The sequence below is a fragment of the Neodiprion pinetum genome, chromosome 7 (assembly GCF_021155775.2).
Source record: "Neodiprion pinetum isolate iyNeoPine1 chromosome 7, iyNeoPine1.2, whole genome shotgun sequence".
NCBI lineage: Eukaryota > Metazoa > Arthropoda > Insecta > Hymenoptera > Diprionidae > Neodiprion > Neodiprion pinetum.
Window position 1 is genome coordinate 3,307,498 of NC_060238.1, and position 18,994 is coordinate 3,326,491.

The 18,994-nt window shown below is 38.5% G+C and overlaps 1 protein-coding gene and 1 long non-coding RNA gene across 2 annotated transcripts in view; both read left to right on the forward strand.

The window, feature by feature from the left end:
• Nucleotides 1-1,437: 1,437 nt before the first annotated feature.
• On the forward strand, nt 1,438-6,757 carry LOC124223125 (silk gland factor 1). Its single transcript, XM_046634852.2, has one exon. It carries the CDS (start codon nt 2,720-2,722, stop codon nt 4,208-4,210), a length of 1,491 nt encoding a protein of 496 aa, XP_046490808.1. The 5' UTR covers nt 1,438-2,719; the 3' UTR covers nt 4,211-6,757.
• A 5,897-nt stretch (nt 6,758-12,654) lies between these two features.
• The window catches only part of LOC124223135 (uncharacterized), a 56,414-nt gene continuing 50,074 nt past the window's right edge, over nt 12,655-18,994 (forward strand). The window contains exon 1 of the long non-coding RNA XR_006884205.2: nt 12,655-12,850. This is a non-coding gene — a long non-coding RNA (uncharacterized lncRNA). The remainder of the gene's footprint in view (nt 12,851-18,994) is intronic.

Below are 18,994 nucleotides of genomic sequence, written 5' to 3' on the forward strand. Positions count from 1 at the left end.
TTATTGTCATCATTATAATTGGTATGAATATTATGCTGTTATTATTACAATTATTATGTTTAATTCTGCAATATGAAATTTTCGGTAAGCAAAATGATTATCAATATTATCATTATCGTTACATATATTCAGGCGTATTTAAACTTGGTGTTTGCAGACCGCGTGTAAATTACATATTGTTTTTTCTCACTGCATTATACGTTTATGTATCTGACATAAATATATATTATTTTATATGTGTTTTATGTTTACCGCACTCGACGCGTAATTTATATAATAATCGTATTATATACTTATTACAAACTTGATGCAAAACCGAGGTGACGAACGCACCGTCTCTTATATGAAATAAAAAAGAGGTTATCATATATATTATTATACGTGTAGATTTGATACTATGTGATACACTTATTTTTATTAATATTGGTGAAAAGCTTTCAGTTTCTATTAATTTTCTAGGAGTCAATGCGAAAATTACGTTTACCAAGATCGAAATCTCGCGCGTTAAGGCTAAAACTGATAACTAACAATAAGAAATATCGACATTGAAACTCAGGCTTGACGGTGCGGCACAAAATCCGTGTGTTTTATTCGACGAATGTGTCAAAATGCGTGTCGTGAACCCCATTTGACGCATGACGTAAACGGTATGGTGTAAGGTGAGGGTATAACCTACGTGCGCGTCGGTCAACGTAACGTATAACGTCGTTTTGGGGTTGCAGGCGTGGATCCGGCGTTAGCGTCGCGACGGAGTTGAGCAGAGGGCCGCGGTGGTGGGACGTGGTTACGATCGGGAGATGTGCGTGTGCACATTGAGAAGAAGAGACCCGGTGAGCGCGAGCGAGCGCGGCGGCAGTAGCAAGCACAAAAAGAAAGTAGAACCCCTCCGAGAACGGGGAGAAAATAAAAAGTAAAAAAGAAAAAAAAAAGAGAAATTTTAAGAGAGAAAAAACTAAAAAGAACGGTCCTCAAAAATCGTGCTAGCGATCAGAGAGAGTGCGACGAAATCGCACATGAAAACCCGCGCGCCGGACGGACAGAGACGGATGGCTTTAAGGCCGCGTATACTTGGCGCGGAAGAGAGCGAGACGGCAGCACTGGCGCGCGGGGTTACGCAAGGTTTCATAGTTCGCCGCGCGGCGCGCATGCGCCGCGGCAATGCGCGCGCAGCCAGCGCTTCCAACCCTCCGTTTTCACCGAGCGGGAACAGCTGTCGTCTGCCGAAAACGCGTCGGGTGAAGAGGTCGACTCCGCCTCTCCTTTTCTGGCCGGAATTCGATTGGTCGGATGGCGGCTAGAGACGCTTGCTTATTGGTCGTCGAGTTGTTCGTGGGTGGTTCGATTCGAGTTTCCAAGAGTCCGTCCGTGGGGGAAGGGACTGTTTGAACAAGCTTCTCGGCTACGAGAGGGCCAGGGTACACTCGGCAACCGGACCTGGTCCACACTACACACTCAGAGTTGCTGAAACAGGAACGCGAGAGATAAACGTTAGAAACAGCCAGCGCGGCGGGTGTGTGTTTTTCATGTGTGTACACGCGAGTACACGCAAACACGGTTTTGTATACGTGTATACACGTGCATAGATTTTCCCCGGTACACACATCGATATGTATATGTATATATTTGTGGACACGTGTGTGCGTGTTTGTGCGACGTTGACGTATCCCGCACACGTACGTTAAACGCGGTGCGGTGCACTGTTGTAGGCGATCGGCGGGACAATCGCGGGAATTTGGTGGAGAGAGATAGTCGTTATTGGGACAACAATTACATACTCCCCTATCACAACAACGTGGTAAACAACGCAGTGCAGTGATCGACTTCGAACGTGTTTCAATTAGTTTGTTAAACTCGTGTTATGCGCATTCGCTGAAACTCGATACCTGGTTTACGGTTTTATCACATTTTATTACACACCATGGATGACCGTGCGGCGTATATCGTTTGGAGACTGTTGGGTATACCTCGAATCCGGTTGTCAGTGTGATTAGTTTTTAAACAATCCTCATCGTTGATGGAGTGCGCGTTTTCGTAATGTATTCGTACATCACTTGTGATCCTCGTTTCCGTTCGATACATGTTAGGTAATAATCGACTGATTCAGTGCTACGGTATTTTGGTGCTTTAGTCGTGTTTAATCATTGTGAATAAATCGTTGTGATACAGTGTTTTTCGACAATTATTTTTTCGTTCCTTCGTTTCGAGTAAATCTATGTCAACTCTTGTGTCAACTCAACAATCCAAGTTTTTCGATCTACCGACTTGATCCGCAAGATTTCATCGTTAGTTTCAGTGCTTTTCCAACGTACGACGCATAGTATACACGGAATACCATACATCGTAAAATAAAAAGGTGAAAAAATGCCGCCGCGAAGAAGATCGACAATCCAAGATGTAACCGCAAAGCTAAAGAAGATATCCAACCGTCCGGGTCGTTGATACACAGTGATCGTGGTGTAATATCCTCTTAATCGAGAAACCGCGCAACCCCGATGAAATTGATGCAGTGATAGTGCGGGACTTTAAAAACACCGCAAGACACAGCGAGAACATTTCACCATTTCACTAGTGAAAAGTAGTAGCACGTAAAAGACGGTGCAAGGTGAGTGTTCGGGAAAAACGGTGCAGAGTTTTAGGATTCTGTATTTCCGAATTTCCCACCTGCATCGACGAGGAACGATTCCGAAGGCCAAGGAGCGGATAAACCAAGATCTTCGACATGGCGATGCTGCAACCTCAGAAGCTCTATAGCGAAGCTGGTAGTCTTGGTGGAGCGATGACAAGCGGCGCGATGTCGAGCATGGGTAGCATGGCGTCAACCTACAGTTCAATAAACTCCATGGGTTGCGTGCCAATGGGTATGCCGATGGGGGTAGGCGTAGGTCCGAGCTGCAGCCCACAGGGGACCGGCGGCTTCACCATGAGCTCGATGAGCTCCGCTATGGGGGTCGGTGGCGGTGGCATGGGTAGCTATGGTCCAGGCTCCATGGGAAGCGCCTGCATGAACGCCGTCGGTTATGGTCCGCTAACCCCGAGTGGTAGTTCCGGGGTAGTTTCGCGGGACACGCTTTCGTTGACGGAGCCTGGATCACCAACGTCGGCGTTGCAGCGAGCTCGATCGGACAAGTCCTACCGTCGGAGTTACACGCACGCGAAACCACCCTACTCCTACATAAGCCTGATAACCATGGCGATCCAGAACGCACCGTCGAAGATGCTAACTCTCTCCGAGATATACCAATTCATAATGGACCTCTTTCCGTTCTACAGACAGAATCAGCAACGCTGGCAGAACTCCATTAGGCACTCGCTCAGCTTCAACGACTGTTTTGTAAAGGTGGCGAGGACCCCGGACAAACCGGGTAAGGGATCATTCTGGACCCTGCATCCCGAGAGTGGTAACATGTTTGAGAACGGTTGCTACCTCAGACGCCAGAAACGGTTCAAGGATTCCAACAAGGAACTCTCTCGGCAGTCCAACAAGCAACAGCAACACCCGCAGCAGAACCACCACAACGGTGCCGGGCAGCACAGTCCCTCCCATGAAATGAACCACGGGAAGAAGACACCGCTTCAGCATCACGCGGGTCAAACGCAGGCCGATAAGGACATGCACTCGCTGGTCGGGGGCCACCATCACCATCACCATATACCCACGGCCGGCGGTATTCACCACAACCACTCTTCCCTGAAGACCGACGTTACCGACATCGGCGGTCTCTTAGGTGGTGATCTCGGACCCACTCACGACGAACTGGCCGCCATGGTCGGACGCAACCTCCACCCCCATCTTCTTGGCGATCCGGCGTCGGCCCTGCACCACGGGATGTCAGGTAGCCTGAAGCAGGAGACACCCTACACAGCGGCGAGTCATCCGTTTAGCATCACGAGGCTTTTACCTGGAGCGACGGCCGCCGGATCCCCCGGAAGTCAGGAGACCAAGTCACCGGAGCTCAAGATGTACGAACAGCTTCATCAGAGCTACGCCAGCTACGGATCGTCCCCGCATCATCCGCACCATTCCGTCCCCCCCGGACACCATCATCATCACAACGGCATGCACGCTGGACCCAACGGCGCCTCCGGTATGCACAACATGAGCAATCACCATCAGGACTACTACCCGAGTTCGCTTTATCACCACGCAAGTTCCGTCGCCACATCATCGGCTCCTCCGCCTCCGACAAGCGCTTCTGCTACCGGGTTGTGACACCACGCTACTCATCCCTACGCCCTTGCCTGAGTCGCCGCCGTTTACACCGTCGCTGGATGTGATGACCACGGTAACGCGAGTCTTCGACACCGGCGGCGGACTCATGATCTCGATCATCATCGACGTGCCGATGATCAACTTCATCAGCGGGTCGGTGTTGGTCGGGAATCCGGCGGCGATATTCACGCTACATTAGGGCAAGGGGACGAGGCCTGGGACAATGACACCGTGCAAGATGACGACGTCGACGGGGATGAAGATAACCACAATTTACCTTACGCCTCTATGTAAAAATTTATATATTTTATTTTATATCACGATTATTCCGCGTACTCGTGTTCTGCTGGTAAATCGTAAGTATGGTTATATATATACATACGCTCTTAAAAATGCAACGTTGAACGTGACACGGAAAATATTCTACAGAGGTCCGCTTTATTTTGGTGTTGATCATTTGGTGTCAAGAATCGAACGATTTACGACGATGATTTTTGATTTTGCACCAATCGGTGTGGACTTTTATTGACGTCGTAAATTTTCTAACAGTGTAACATGCATGGATTAGGTATCCTAACATAGAGGTCAAGAATTTTCACCTTGCCTTTCTAATGATCGGTCCGATTTGCAAAAACAAGTCAAGCTTATTCAGTTACAGATTTTCCAGTTTTCAAAGAATAGAGATGCGTGTAGGAAAACTGTAGGGAAATTCCCATCGGTACTCGCTTCTTCTAATATACCTACATTAGGGTGCTTCACTTTCAACTTGTTTTTTTTTTCCTAGGTGCCACTGGAAAATAACGACAATGTTTGTTTTTCAGTATTTTCGACAAATTTTTCGAGTGGCACTTTGAAAAATAAAGTTAAAAAATTAACTACACCACGTGTATGTATAACGTAAGCAGAACTTGACGTTAGAAAGGTTCTTCAGGCTTATTTTTAACACGCATGGAACTGGGTTTTAAAGTCGTTCTTAAAATTTCACCATTTTACAATTACACGACTTTGGGATCTCGCAATGTACGTAACGTTTTCTTTTTTTTTTTTTTTGTATCATGGTTTGGTTTGATTTAGGGAAAAATTCACGCATACGTTAGTTTCTAGAACGGAAGTTCACATCTTCTTTGGTACTAAAATTAACCTCGTTTTATTTTAACGTCCTTTGGTGGTTATGCTAGGGAATTCGTACCTTTTGTTATGCGATACATATCTGACTTCGTACTGTCGTTGGACAAGTCGTTTCTGTTTGATCCGAGAAAAAAATAAGGCGCGTAGTTTACACAGACATTTCGAATTCTTGAAATTGCGGTATATTTTGTTTAAAAGTATATCCAAGAAGTCTAAAATTATAAAAACTAAATTTCTGAAAACTATAATAGGAATCGAAGGTGTAAAATATCTGCATTTGATGATCTGTGATTAGAAAAGTGTCGGTATTTTTACCGAATATTCAGCACGAGCATGATTTTAGAATTGCGATTATTTCAACGTTTCGCTTACAGTAAAAATCAGTTGATCGTGATATTCGGCATCAGAACATGGATAACTGTCAACGAAACTTTCAAGCTTCAAAATGTTTGAGGCCTTTTCAATTCGTAACAGTATCTACAAGACTGCGAAGTCAAGATACAATTTTTTCAGTTATATTTTGAAAATATGTAATTTGAAACAGTCTTTTGAAAATCGTATCTAGTCAAATTTCAATCAAATCTTTTCACCGTGACTTTTAACCAATCAACGGAATTGCTCTTCAAGTCCCGTTTGTATGTAAATATTGGCGTGAGAAATTTCATTGAAATGAGTGTGTAAATTCACGTAATGAAATCTCGTGAATTTCTCACGATAGACGTACCATTTGAATTCCCTACAAAGTCTATAAATGGGTACGAATTAGATTCTAATGCGAAATTAGAACCTTGCGAATGTTAAATTCGAGAGAAATATTTTTACCCGAAAACTTGAGAGTTTAAATAACACGGTGGTGTCTGCAAGGAATTGAAATTCTTTCAAATCTTGTGAAATTTATTACAAAATCCCACCGAACGTTACACGATTTTACGTGAAATATTTTCATTCGTTGTACACCGTGTTCAGAATACAGATAATATTCATGAATTTTTGTATATAATAACTGTTTAAGAAATAGCCTAAGAAAATTGCGAAATACTTTTGAAACGATTAAACCGCTGGCGGAAAAATCAATTTCAATAAAGTCTTTCAAAATCTGAAACAAACGGATATAAGAGAATATTTTCCGATCCGCTATAACGTGAAAAATAAATATAATAATTTGAAATTATTTTCACATTGTCAAATTCCGTAAAGAATTGGATCAACAATTTTGTCAAAACATTTTATGTAACAGATCGTTTGCAAGGTTGTAAGAAAATAGGCAAAAATTCCGTGTTCATACAATCGTTTCGATTCCGTGAAACGTGATGAAGGATACAAAAAAAAACGAAAAAAAAAAAAAAAACAACCAAACAACTCAACATTATTTTTAAATTATCTGCAATAACTACGTTTTCGAACGAATATAATTTTCTTGGAATCTTTGGACTTTGGATATAAAACGAATGTGCAAACGGGGAAAAAGAAAACAATACAACAAAAAACAAATAAAAATACCGCGCTTAGTAAAAGAAAATGAAATCTTTTCTCGACAAATTTTTTCATCAAAGCACAAATTACCTTATCGCGAATCGTTTGAAGATGATCGATACGTTTGTACATCGATATCGAATAGACTCGAGTGCCAATGACCGAAATTCAGTGTCATTGTGAAGTCTATCTATTCCACATTACCTAATATATTATATCTATCAACGAAATTATATCTGAACTTGTTGTAATAACGTAATACTAGTTGTATCGCTCCGTTTGATCATCGGAGCACCGATTATCCGTCGTCGATTAAAATCTGATCAAACGAGTTTCTGTTATTATTATCATTACTATTCTTACTACAACTACTGTCGTTAAGCACAATCAAACCTTCTCTGTTTTCCGTTAATTTTCATTTCCGTTTTCTTTGTTTTTATCGTTCGTTAATTTCGCGTATGAAAAATTCTGTTTTTTTTGTATTTTTCTCATTTTTTAATTACTCGAATGTCTGATAATAATGATAATGATAAACGTCGGTGTGCCAATGCGTGTGTATGAATATTTCGAAACGATCAATGCCTGTCGTGTTACATATTGTAAGTATATAACCAGCTATATCGGCAGAACACGTATTTTATGTAAAAAAAAGCAAGAAAAACAAAAAGAAAACACATGTAATTATGTTTTAGAAATTTTTTTCGAAGGTTTTCATTGATATGAATATGTGCGATCCAGAAGCGAGGCTAAAAGTACTGGTAACAACCGTGTATAATATAGAATTATTATCTTAGATGCAAATATGTAATAACAACAACAACAACAACAACAACAACAACAATATTAATAATAGTAATATACACCAGGGGGATAAAAAGGGTTATAAATAGACGATCCGACGTAAAATTATCTACTATATATAAATATACATATACTATACATAAATATAAATATATCTGTACATTTGTATTATGTAAAAAAAAAAAATTAAATATACACACATACAGATATATAATAATAATAATAGTAATAATAATAATAATAACAACAAATAATAATAATGTCGATAAGAATAATATTAATAACAATAAAACAAAAGTGAAAATGTGATAATTCGTAAATTGAAGGAAAAATAAAGTGTTTAAGGATGCGATGCAACTGCTACAACGCATTCGAATAATCAAAATAAAAAAAAAAACGAAGTTTTTAAAAACGAACGAATGATAACATTTTTTTAGTTTCATATTATACTACGGAAAACTTCACGCTGAAGATTTTTCCGCAATTTGTTTAGTTTAATTTTTCGTTAAATTCCTGTTCTCGCCTTCTTCACTTTCTTGTACGATACTTAGACCTTAGTATAACTAATGATAGTAGTACTGTGGATATTCGCAGAGATAAAGATCGGGGAAAGAGTGAAATCGAGATGAAAAATACTACGTAAAAAACTTCGCGTATGAAATATGTGGCAGTGGATATGGTGAATATAGGTAAAATCCCATGTTTTCCCATCTGCAGGTGTACGCCTCTTTATAGTACACGTACATCCACACACTGCAGTACGGTAATAATAATAATAATAATAATAATAATAATAATAATAATAATAATAATAATAATAATAATAATAATGAAAAAAATTGTACATTTCTTATATTTTAATTTTTCGAAGAAAAACAGATGCTTGTATCAGTTATTATACGTCCATTATACATACATTCGTACATACATAATGTATAGATACGTATCTTATACGTGTACCAAATTTTGTCGGAATTATTTTATTGGAACAAAATATCGACTACGTGCAAAGTATAATTAATGTACATAATGTTATATTATATATTATATATATATAGAGAGAGAGAGAGAGAGAGACGTGGTCAATAGTTTCTTGCAGTCGAATTTTTAGAAAATAAACCAAAAAAGACGGAAAAAAAAACATAATTGAATAAAAATTTACTCTCGATTTTCAAACGTTTCAACGTATTTTTCTCATTCATCGGACACGTAATGTATCGGTATATAGTGCACGTTATTTATATGTATGTATGTATGTATGTTGTGTGTAAATTTTTCACTGCGTAACTATACAATTCGTAAAATTGTGTTTCGTTTTACTTGAATGTATAATTTCAATCCGTCGCAAATTTATGTACAGAGAAGCGTCGGAAACAATTCTGTCCGAAGAAGAAACACAAAATAAAAATAGAAAAAAAAAAAACCACATCGAAGAGAATCACACAGAACAGTGTGCAGGAAAAAAACCGAGAAAAAGAATAAAACACACATACACTGCATACGTACCTACACTCTATTGTAAATAATATGAATATTAGAATATATATGTATATTGTAGCGAATAACTATTATTATTATTATTATTATTATTATTATTATTATTATTATTATTATTATTATTATCATTATTCCTACATACATAAATTATGTATAAATACGCATAGGTTGTGTACTTTGTACTTTTTTCGGGTAAATAGATTCATGCCATTTTATCATACATATATAGATATGTATATACGTATACACATAGCGATCATTCGATTATATCATCGCACATTATTATTATACATTATGATTTATGATTTATTATTACTATTATTATAGATATATATCACTACCATTATTATTACAAACTACGATTATCATTATAATATTATTATAATTATCGTAACGCTCGCGCAACGATTCGAGCAGTCGTAGGATTTTTTTGTTTTCGAAATAAACGTTAGACGCGTTATTCCCGCACCTTACACCGAATTTTTTTTATTTTCACGACGAAAATCAAATTTTCATAATTTAAACAAGAAAAGTACGCGATTGAACTTGCAAGATATAGGTAGCACATTGTACATGTATATATGCATATATGTATAATTTAATATTCGAAGATCTCGATTATGCATCATCATCATCATCATGTAAAATATAGGTATATGCTACTATACGTATTGTGTGTATATTATATAGCATCTATACATACATTCGTATGTTATTCGTATACCTGTACGCGAATCTTGGAGAACTCGATAAATCTCACGACAGTGCTTAGTTGATGTATACATACATACATATGTATGTATGTGCGTATATATGTATGTACATGTCTAGTATAGTTATTATTCCTAAACTTGTATGATAAACGGTGTGTATAATATAAAAGAAAGAGTAGAGAATTTAAGAATAATCTCTGTAAAAATTTGGAAATCTCAATGTATGTCAATTACATAATTATTATATTTTACGGATATATTTTCTCCGGTTCTGAATTGCTTTACACTTTAGAACCGATTTTATTCCCAACTCAACCTTAAACTTAACTTTTTTGATCTGAAAATCGGGACGAAAGTGGCATATTTTTGCCTAAAACGCATTTGCGGGAAATACGAGATCATATTTCCCGCAAATTCAAATCCAGAAGAAACGAACGCCTTGAAGAAAACGAAAGGAAGCGAGCGCAAACAATTGTCCACGATACGCACCGCATCTTAATTTAAAAGTCCCAATTGTCAAATAAATATTGCGGCCAGAGTTGAGTCGGAAATAAAAGTCAACTTTATTCTCTTGGGTGATTAACCGCGGGAATCATCTTCGATTTTATTCCCTTCTTACATAATGTACATTTTTTTTTCTACTTTTCCCCGTTCCTACGTTGTTTCGATTTTTCTTGACGCTGCACAGTTACTTGGCTTCTTCTGTCTCTTATCTTCTGTACTACTAATTTTCTACTAATATTGTATAGTTTCTCCTAACGTTTTTTTCTTCTTTTGTTTTTTAATCATCATTCAATTTCTAGAGTTTAGGGATGATACACGGTTCAACTGGTCCGTGACCGAATCGCACATATACATACGTATGTACGAGCCTTGTTAATAATTCGTTTGATCGCAGCTGTGTTTCTGTAGTATGAAAGAATAATTGATGATCATGAAAGCAGGAGAGAGTGCGTTACCTATTGATAGTGTGAGAGTGAGAGAGATATTAATTTGATGAAATTTTATCATTGAAAAAATTTAATAAGTAAAGTGGATAAATTAATTAATTGATAATGAAAATAAATGAGTAAATAAAATAAAGTAAAATAATGATAAACGAGTATCGCCCTAAAAAAAAAAAAAAATGTAAATGTTTCAATAAACCAATACGTATTTCTACGAAATCTCGTTGCCTTGTCTACATACTTTCCTATTGTACTCTACATCCAAGTTGAAAACTATAATATGTAATAATTATTTGTCACATTTGATTTTTTCTATTGATTTACTATGTATACGTATATTTAACACCTGGCAGAAAAAGAAGAAAAAGAGAAGTTAATCATATATTAATTCGAAACGATTAAGAAGTTACCGGATTATTATTGTTATTATGCATTGTAAGTGCATAAAAAAAAAAAAGAAAAAAACAATGAAAATAACCATATCGAGATATTAGCTGTACAATCTATAAAACAGAAAATTATTCGGTGTCTGTTTGAATAAAAATTTACGGTAGCTGGATATACAGAAGAAGCGGTTAATTGTGCAATCATTGTCATACATGCATGCATGCGCGTATTGCGCATTGACCCGTGGCGCATAAGCGATGGAGATATATGTCGGTATATGTACACGCCTTATACTTCTGTAATTATTATTCCATGAAGGTACGCGAGCTCTGTACATAGGTAGGTACACCTACTCGTATACTGCGTAAAGGTTGGACGTGGCACGCATGCAATGCTCGCTTATGCAGTATACACCTGTAAAGATGGAAAGAGAGAGAGAGAGAGAGAAAGAAATAAAGAAAGAGAGAGAGAGAGAGAGAGAGAGAGAGATGGAGCGAGGGGTCGGAAACAAGCGCGGTGCAACGAGAGCCAGCCACTATGCAAAGAGCGCTGCAGCACTGTGTGTATATTTTGCAAATATTTGACTAAATCATGAACAATGTTTGATCGCTCGGTATAACACCGCCGCGACTCGACTTGACTTGACTCGACTCGACTCGACTCGAGGCGACGCCACGCTCGCTGCAATAAGCTCTTCTCTTCTCGTTAGTTAGCCGGCTATATGCAGCGGGTACTGCGCAGCTTGGACCGATCGGTTACGTAACTGCTTTACCTCCGTTCACCGTACGATTTGACTCTGAAATAGCATCTGGGGAAACAGCCAGACGCGTCGATGACGCGTTTTCATCTCAATTCACAGGTCTTTTTTTTACCCTCTCTTGTTTACTCCGGTTGAAAAGATCGGTGATTGCAAAATGCGCGGTACTTTTATTACGTCGCGATCATGCGACGGCGGCGATGACGTGCGAAATTAAATCAACCGTTTCGGAGTTAACAAGAGCGCAGTATTTATAATCCAGCCAAAGCGGATTTATTTTGCGTCGATGTTACGGCTGGCGTTCAGACGAGTCCAACGAGCCCTCGCCGCTCGATTTCGGACCACCCGTTCCCGAAATATTTCAGTTTGAATCGCATCACTAGCGCGAGCGGTTCGGACTGCGTAGAGCAGAAGTCGCGTTACTCGCGCTAGCCGGGAAGTTTGACGCGTCGTATCTCGGAAACGGTACGTCCAAATTAGGTGTTCGACGGCTCATTGGATTCGTCTCGACGTCGGCTGCAAGCCGGAAGGTAAGAGATGACAGACTCTTTAATTCCGTAAAAGATGGCGGTTAATTCTTGTTGCTTCGGTGTATGAAATTTCTGATTTTCCGTCGCCCAGTTTTCGTTGTTTCACGTCTTTATCGCGACGCGAATTCTGTGTTTCGGTGTGAATGTCTGACTATGGAGGTGCGTCTAGGGGCGGCCACCTTACTACGCGGCTTCGGAAGTCGAGGAAAGCCCGAGCCAGCCATCCGCCCATCCAGCCAGCCACCTAAACCAAGATACTACTAGCTGGTTGGTGGCGCGGAGTAGGCAGAGGCACAGAGCCAGCCCCGAGGATCGATACGTGGTCGAGAGAAGGTTACCTCACTACGCTTAGGTCCTCGGAACTACGGCGTGATACGACCTACCCGCCAACCAGCCAGCTACCCTGGGTATATATGTTTTATACTGAAATATAGGCTACCAGAGCACATTAAACAGTACCGAGAAAAAAATTCTATTTATTCAAACAACTGATTAATTGTCTCGCGACCTACTATATTCTAATTACTAGATACTCGGGCGTTTGAAGCACGCGAATTTCGTACTCCGAATAGGTATTGAAGTCAGATCGTAAGACAGATTTACGATTTGAGAGATATCATTCGATATTACATTCTACACATGGGTATAGTCATTAGTTCATCAAACAGGGCACGAAACTATCAAACAGCTGCTTTATTGTCTTGTACTTGAATCACTTCACAATTAGTAGACGGAGAGGAATAATTAGTTGATCCAAGTGTACAATTTACTGTCTGAAATCATATACAACCGTTAGAACGGCAGGTTTGACTGTATTCTTACGGTAATATTACTTACACGAAAATAGGAAAGACTCAAAACTATGTACTAATCAAATCGACTGGGCAAATTTTAACCATCCTATTAGAAGAGTATATTTTTATTCGTGCTACGAATCTTCGGAATCGCAATATACACGTGTATGATAGGTTATATACTCCAGAGTTTAATATTTCACCTGGCTAGAGTCTCGTCGTAATTCGTTCGCCGTGCATCACATGCCTACACTTCCGCATACTTCAACGACTCACCTGCTATTTGACTAGCGGACGTTTTAAAACTCGACTCTTTTCAACACGATATTCAAACTGTCTCTTTGAGTTTTGCCGCGAACCGTTTATCCTCCATATCTTTTTTCATTCTTTCTTTGGTCGTTCGTTAATAGGATTTTGGTTGTTGTCTATCACTATTATCTATTACTATATGGTACTAACTACTCGAAATAAAAACCACAGATTGAATCACTATTTCCCAAAAAATACTATCATTTATCAATCGCAACGGTATACTATAATTCTACAAACAGTGCCAGTGACATCAAACTATATAGCTGATAAGTTTAACTATTTATTTTCTTCAATGACAACTATACAAATGTTCTTTACTAGAATTCCGAATTACGAAAGACTGACATCAATTCGGAGAAAGAATTTGAACGATTTTTTGTCACAAAAAAATACTAACATTCATAGTTGTTTGTCTACGCACGATAAAAAGTATAGTTGTAACTATTATACGTTAAATATAACCCAGTTTAACAATTGTTTATTATTTATATTATCAAATTTCGTATAGTTGAAGCATAGTCATAATCACGATGAAGGTTACTCTTCGTTCTCCGTTTAGTCGTGCATCTTGCGGGACTTGTGGCTTTCAGTTAATTTCCCGTTGCGCGAGGGTGTAAGAACCCAAATTTAGAGGCTGTCCAGAGATTTACCGGACGGTTGGTTCCTTTTTCCCCAATTACTAGAAAACCTTGCGGCAGAGAAATAATAATAAACTTGTCACGTTCGAGTTGAATAGCTTAGTTGTATTTTGTGTACGCACACATTTACAGGCTTGCATGTACGCCATAACGTGGGTATAATAAGTACTTAGGTTAGGTTAGGAGATGGAGGTACGCTGGCACGGACGCTCGTTTCGACCGCTTTACATATACTCGCAGGTTTACTTAGGTCCGACCAGAAATTGAAATTTTGGTAAACGGATTATACATAAGCTCTCGTGGTTGTCAGGTATACGTATACATATATATACGTTATACCTGAACCACATTTATATACCTATAAGGTGCCCACGTATGCTCTTAACGCGAACGAAATTATGGTTTATACGCGGGACTACGGTAAAAAACAAAGAAAAAAAATTAACAATTTTTCCAACTATTTATATTTAATTTCTCGCCTGCCCTCTGAAATTTTGAATCATTAGCCTTCGGTATTCATAACCTAGGTACTGTTCGATTATAGGTTCACGATCGACTATTTCGAAGTACGTGTAATAGAAATTATTGATTGCAAACAAAAAAATATTACTACCGAACCGGTGATTTTGTTAAAATTAATGCATGGCTGAGAATAAGCGAATGAAACGTTAATGAGGAACAAATATAGATGTACAAAATCGCAATTGACCGGAACAACTATTCTGAGATTTTTGTGTCCGTGATTCTCATGCATCAGATGATCGCTCAAGTAACATATAACGTTACACAGTGCAATTCTACACGACTCGGGACTTCCTCATTCGGAGAGCAGCGTGTGTCATGTAATAAAAACAACCTCGTTATCAGATTCGTTGTTAACCGCTTGTTGTATACTATACGCGTATGTTTGTACATACATTATACTATATTACGCTGATATACCTATAAGAGACGATCTGAACGATGTAGATTTTTTAATTGTTACTGGCCGGTTGGGAATTAAAATAGGAGTATATATGAGAAAAGAAAGCCGAGGATGATGATATGTGAAGAAGAAAATAGAGAAAGTTTTGTTTTCCCCAAACTTTTCGACTAATTTATACTATGTATTGTCTATTCGTATAAGTTTCGAAAAGATTTAGTTGATTTAGTTGACACATATTTATAGTCACGATGAACAGGATATGATTGTATCAATCAGTTTGCACGTAAAGAACTATGTCAACTAATGTTTAGTTGTGCAATATAAACTGTAGAACGATTTACATCACCACGTTTGTATAACCTATATTATAATACAAGCAGATTTAGTCGGTCTCGCCGAATCTTTTTTACCCAGTGTATAATCTATGAATTAAAATAGTAGCAACTAGTAGACAGATCGCACACTTTCTCTATTTATTTTTTCTCCATTCATTTCTCCTCGGTCGTATTCCTGCTGTTTCTTTTAATCCGTATCTTTTCTGCAGCATTTTGGTAAGAAATAGTTGAGACGAAGAATAGTTCAACACGTTATTGGGCTATACGTAACAACTATTTATGCCAACTACTATGCAACTCATTTACAAATATTCGCTGTCTTTTCGCCACGGCTTTCGTCGACTTCGTATAACCTAAATGACCGGGTTATTTTGCTTCTCAAACCTTCTTTCTCTTTCCTCTTATTAACTATATTTTACTAGTTTTTCATATTCCGTTCAATGTTATTATATTTACTTTACTATGTATAGTTCACTTCTCACGTTATTGTTATCCAAATACGGGACTATTTTGTCATATTCTACTAATTACTATTTTTCTCATAGTTATTTTTAGTCTCATTTTTAAGTCGCAATCATAACTATCATTGGTTCAATTTGTTAACGCGGTTAATACTTGCCATGTATCTATTTCGTCCCAAAGTGTTCCAGGGCATAAAATATACCATCTATCTATCCATCATCTACACATCTCTCTCAGTTTCTGTCCTCGTTAATCCGGTCGGTGGCCATAACCGAATAACGCGCATGGCACGGACAGGTTGTACAGGAAGAGCGTCGCGTCGTCGTCGTCGCGGGTTTCGCGGATTTTTCTTTTACCGTACGTACCTCCTCGTCGAGGCTCGGCGCCTCCAGTGGAGAGGCAACGGCGAGAAGAACGAAAAGAGGGGGAGGGAGAGAGAGGGAAAAAGCGTTGCCATCGCTACGGCGGGTATCAGCTCGAGTTTTGGTTGGTGCTCGCGGTCGAAGTCGGACGCCAGTCTCGCCGGGAAGGTGGTGGGAGGAGGACGCGGAGGCGGGAGTGAGGGGGAGGCGGCGGGGAGGGAGAGGGATCTCGGTATTGACTCGACCAAGAGTGAGGACGCCCTCCCACGCGCAGGCTCAACATGGCCGCTCTCGACTCGCGCACCTACCTACATCCTCCACCATACCGAACTACGCAATGAGCGTATATCCTAGGTATGCGTGTAACAAACGAATGAACTAATCGAGCAAGGGGGAAGAAAGTGAACGCGAGAACTGCAGAGAGAACTTGGACAATTAGAGTGCGGATAAAGGCTCGGTTTTATATGACGAGTTATCTACTATTTCCGTTTAGTCGATTATTTTTCCTTGAGGGCATTTTTTATTCGAATTATAGTAATACGGAACAGGTTTACTTGTTCTTTGGAATGTGAGATCGTTTTAGCCAGAACATTAAATTACAATGTTTACTATGACTATTGACACTAAACTATTAGATTTTACTAATATTCTGTAGAAGGGAATTGAATAAATTAGCGTTTAGTACGTCGGTTTATATAATGTCGAAATCATCGAGACACGAGTTACCTACTATTTTCGTTTACTTGATCATTTTTTCTTGTAGGACATTTTTTTATTCAAATTGTAGTCGTAAAGAGTACCTAGCTTAACTTGTTTTTTGGAATGTGAGATCGTTTTAGTCAGAACATCGATCTACTAGGTATATTATGATATATTATTACCATGGCAGAAGTTACCTACTATTTTCGTTTAGTTAATAATTTTTTCTCATAGGATGTTTTTCATTCGAATTATAGATACCTATACGGAGTAGGTGTACTTGTTCCTTTGAACGTGAGATCGTTTTAAACAGAACATAGTATACCTAGTAGTTCAACAATTTAACATTCAACTACTAGATATTACTAATATTCTGTATCGCAGGGGATGATATAAATTCTAAGCAGTAATTTCTGGTATGTAACGAGATTAACGGAGTGAATACTGCGACATTGTTTACAATGTAATCGATAACTAAACTGTAGTATACTATAAAGCATTTTAGATAGCGTAAAATTTTGAATTTAATTATGTAACTATTCGATGAATTTAAGTATATAGACTATAGGTTATTTAATTATAACTAATTAATTTTTCAGGGCTTACATTTAGTATTAAGTACGACAGAAACTATTTTCTTCGAGTTAACTGGTACTAAAAAATTTAGTAGTTTGAACAATGCAAAAACTATTCGAATGTTCGCTTAATTCGGAAAATTGATTGAAAATTCGTTTACGTTGAAATGGATAAAAATTTGTCACATTGAATTAATTAAACCAGCTCGTTCACAATTTTAATCGAACAACGTGCAGTAATTAGCAGCTATAACTCGAGCCAATTAGTAGATTGACTGGATTTGATTATATCTGTACCTTTCGCTTTTAGCTATTTTCTACTCTCTGCTCTCCGCATTGTCACGATGTTTGATCAAATCATAGGTACTATATTATATCTAGTCTCTCGTGACTGGCGCCTGACGTTCACAGTGCATATTACAGGGGCTTCGCTCGTCCGTGTGCCGCAGCGTTTAATTCTACACGTATGCAGGCACATGCACCCCATACGTACACGTATGCCATCGCGTATGCATGCAGCCGTGGAGTGTAGGGGCCGGATTGCTGTAAGCTCTATACCGCGTCTAATTGTCCACCATTATTGAACCTAATAGGATCAGGATTTGGTCCTGCGAAGTACGACACGTACCTCTAATACGCTACCTTATACGCAACTAGCGTCAGATGTTGGCCTTCCTGCGACAGGTTGTTGGAACTAATCGCTAAGCCGATCTATAGATCAGATATACATATTTACTCCTGTCACGTACATACATTTATGGATAAGTGAAAGCTTGGAATCTAGGGGGTTGGAAAAAGTAACTCGACGAAGTGAAAACAAAAAATGAATAAAAACAAATTCGATGCGATTTGATTCATTTTTTTACGGGGTTTTTGAAAGTTTGAAATACGAAGAAACAGGGGAAGTAAAAAACCACGTTTTCCATTTTTGACGGAAGAATTGTTGGAAAAAAAAATGTCCCAGTAGATCCACTGATATTTTTGGCTTGATTTTACGATATTTTAATGTATTTCTCACTGAAAGAAAACGCACAAATTAGCAATCGAATGTTGCTGTGAAAATTTGAATGTTCAAATTACAAAAATTTGTGTTATGGAAATGTAACAAATAACGTAAATATAAAGTGAACCTGTTGGGACATTATTTTTAGTTAAGGGGGATTATTCTGGTTTAGAGATATGGATTTCGTGTATTTTTTTTGGATTTGATGGAAAGTACAGTAAAAAATATTCTCAGCATCCATTTTTTCAAAGAATTCTTATTGGCATTTAAAAAACTTTGAGTTGAATTCTTGTGAAGAAAAAAATGTAAATTGAAAATGTTATAGGTCTTAAAATACGGTAGTGACAAAAAAACCGGTTGTGGTGGTTGACACGATTCTATAGTATTCCCATTCATCCGGAATGGAAGGACAACGATCTTTCTTGATTCATAAGAATGTCGTTATA

Excerpts from the sequence above, each read along its gene's own strand:
- LOC124223125 (XM_046634852.2), top strand. The coding sequence starts at position 2,720 with ATGGCGATGCTGCAACCTCAGAAGCTCTATAGCGAAGCTGGTAGTCTT.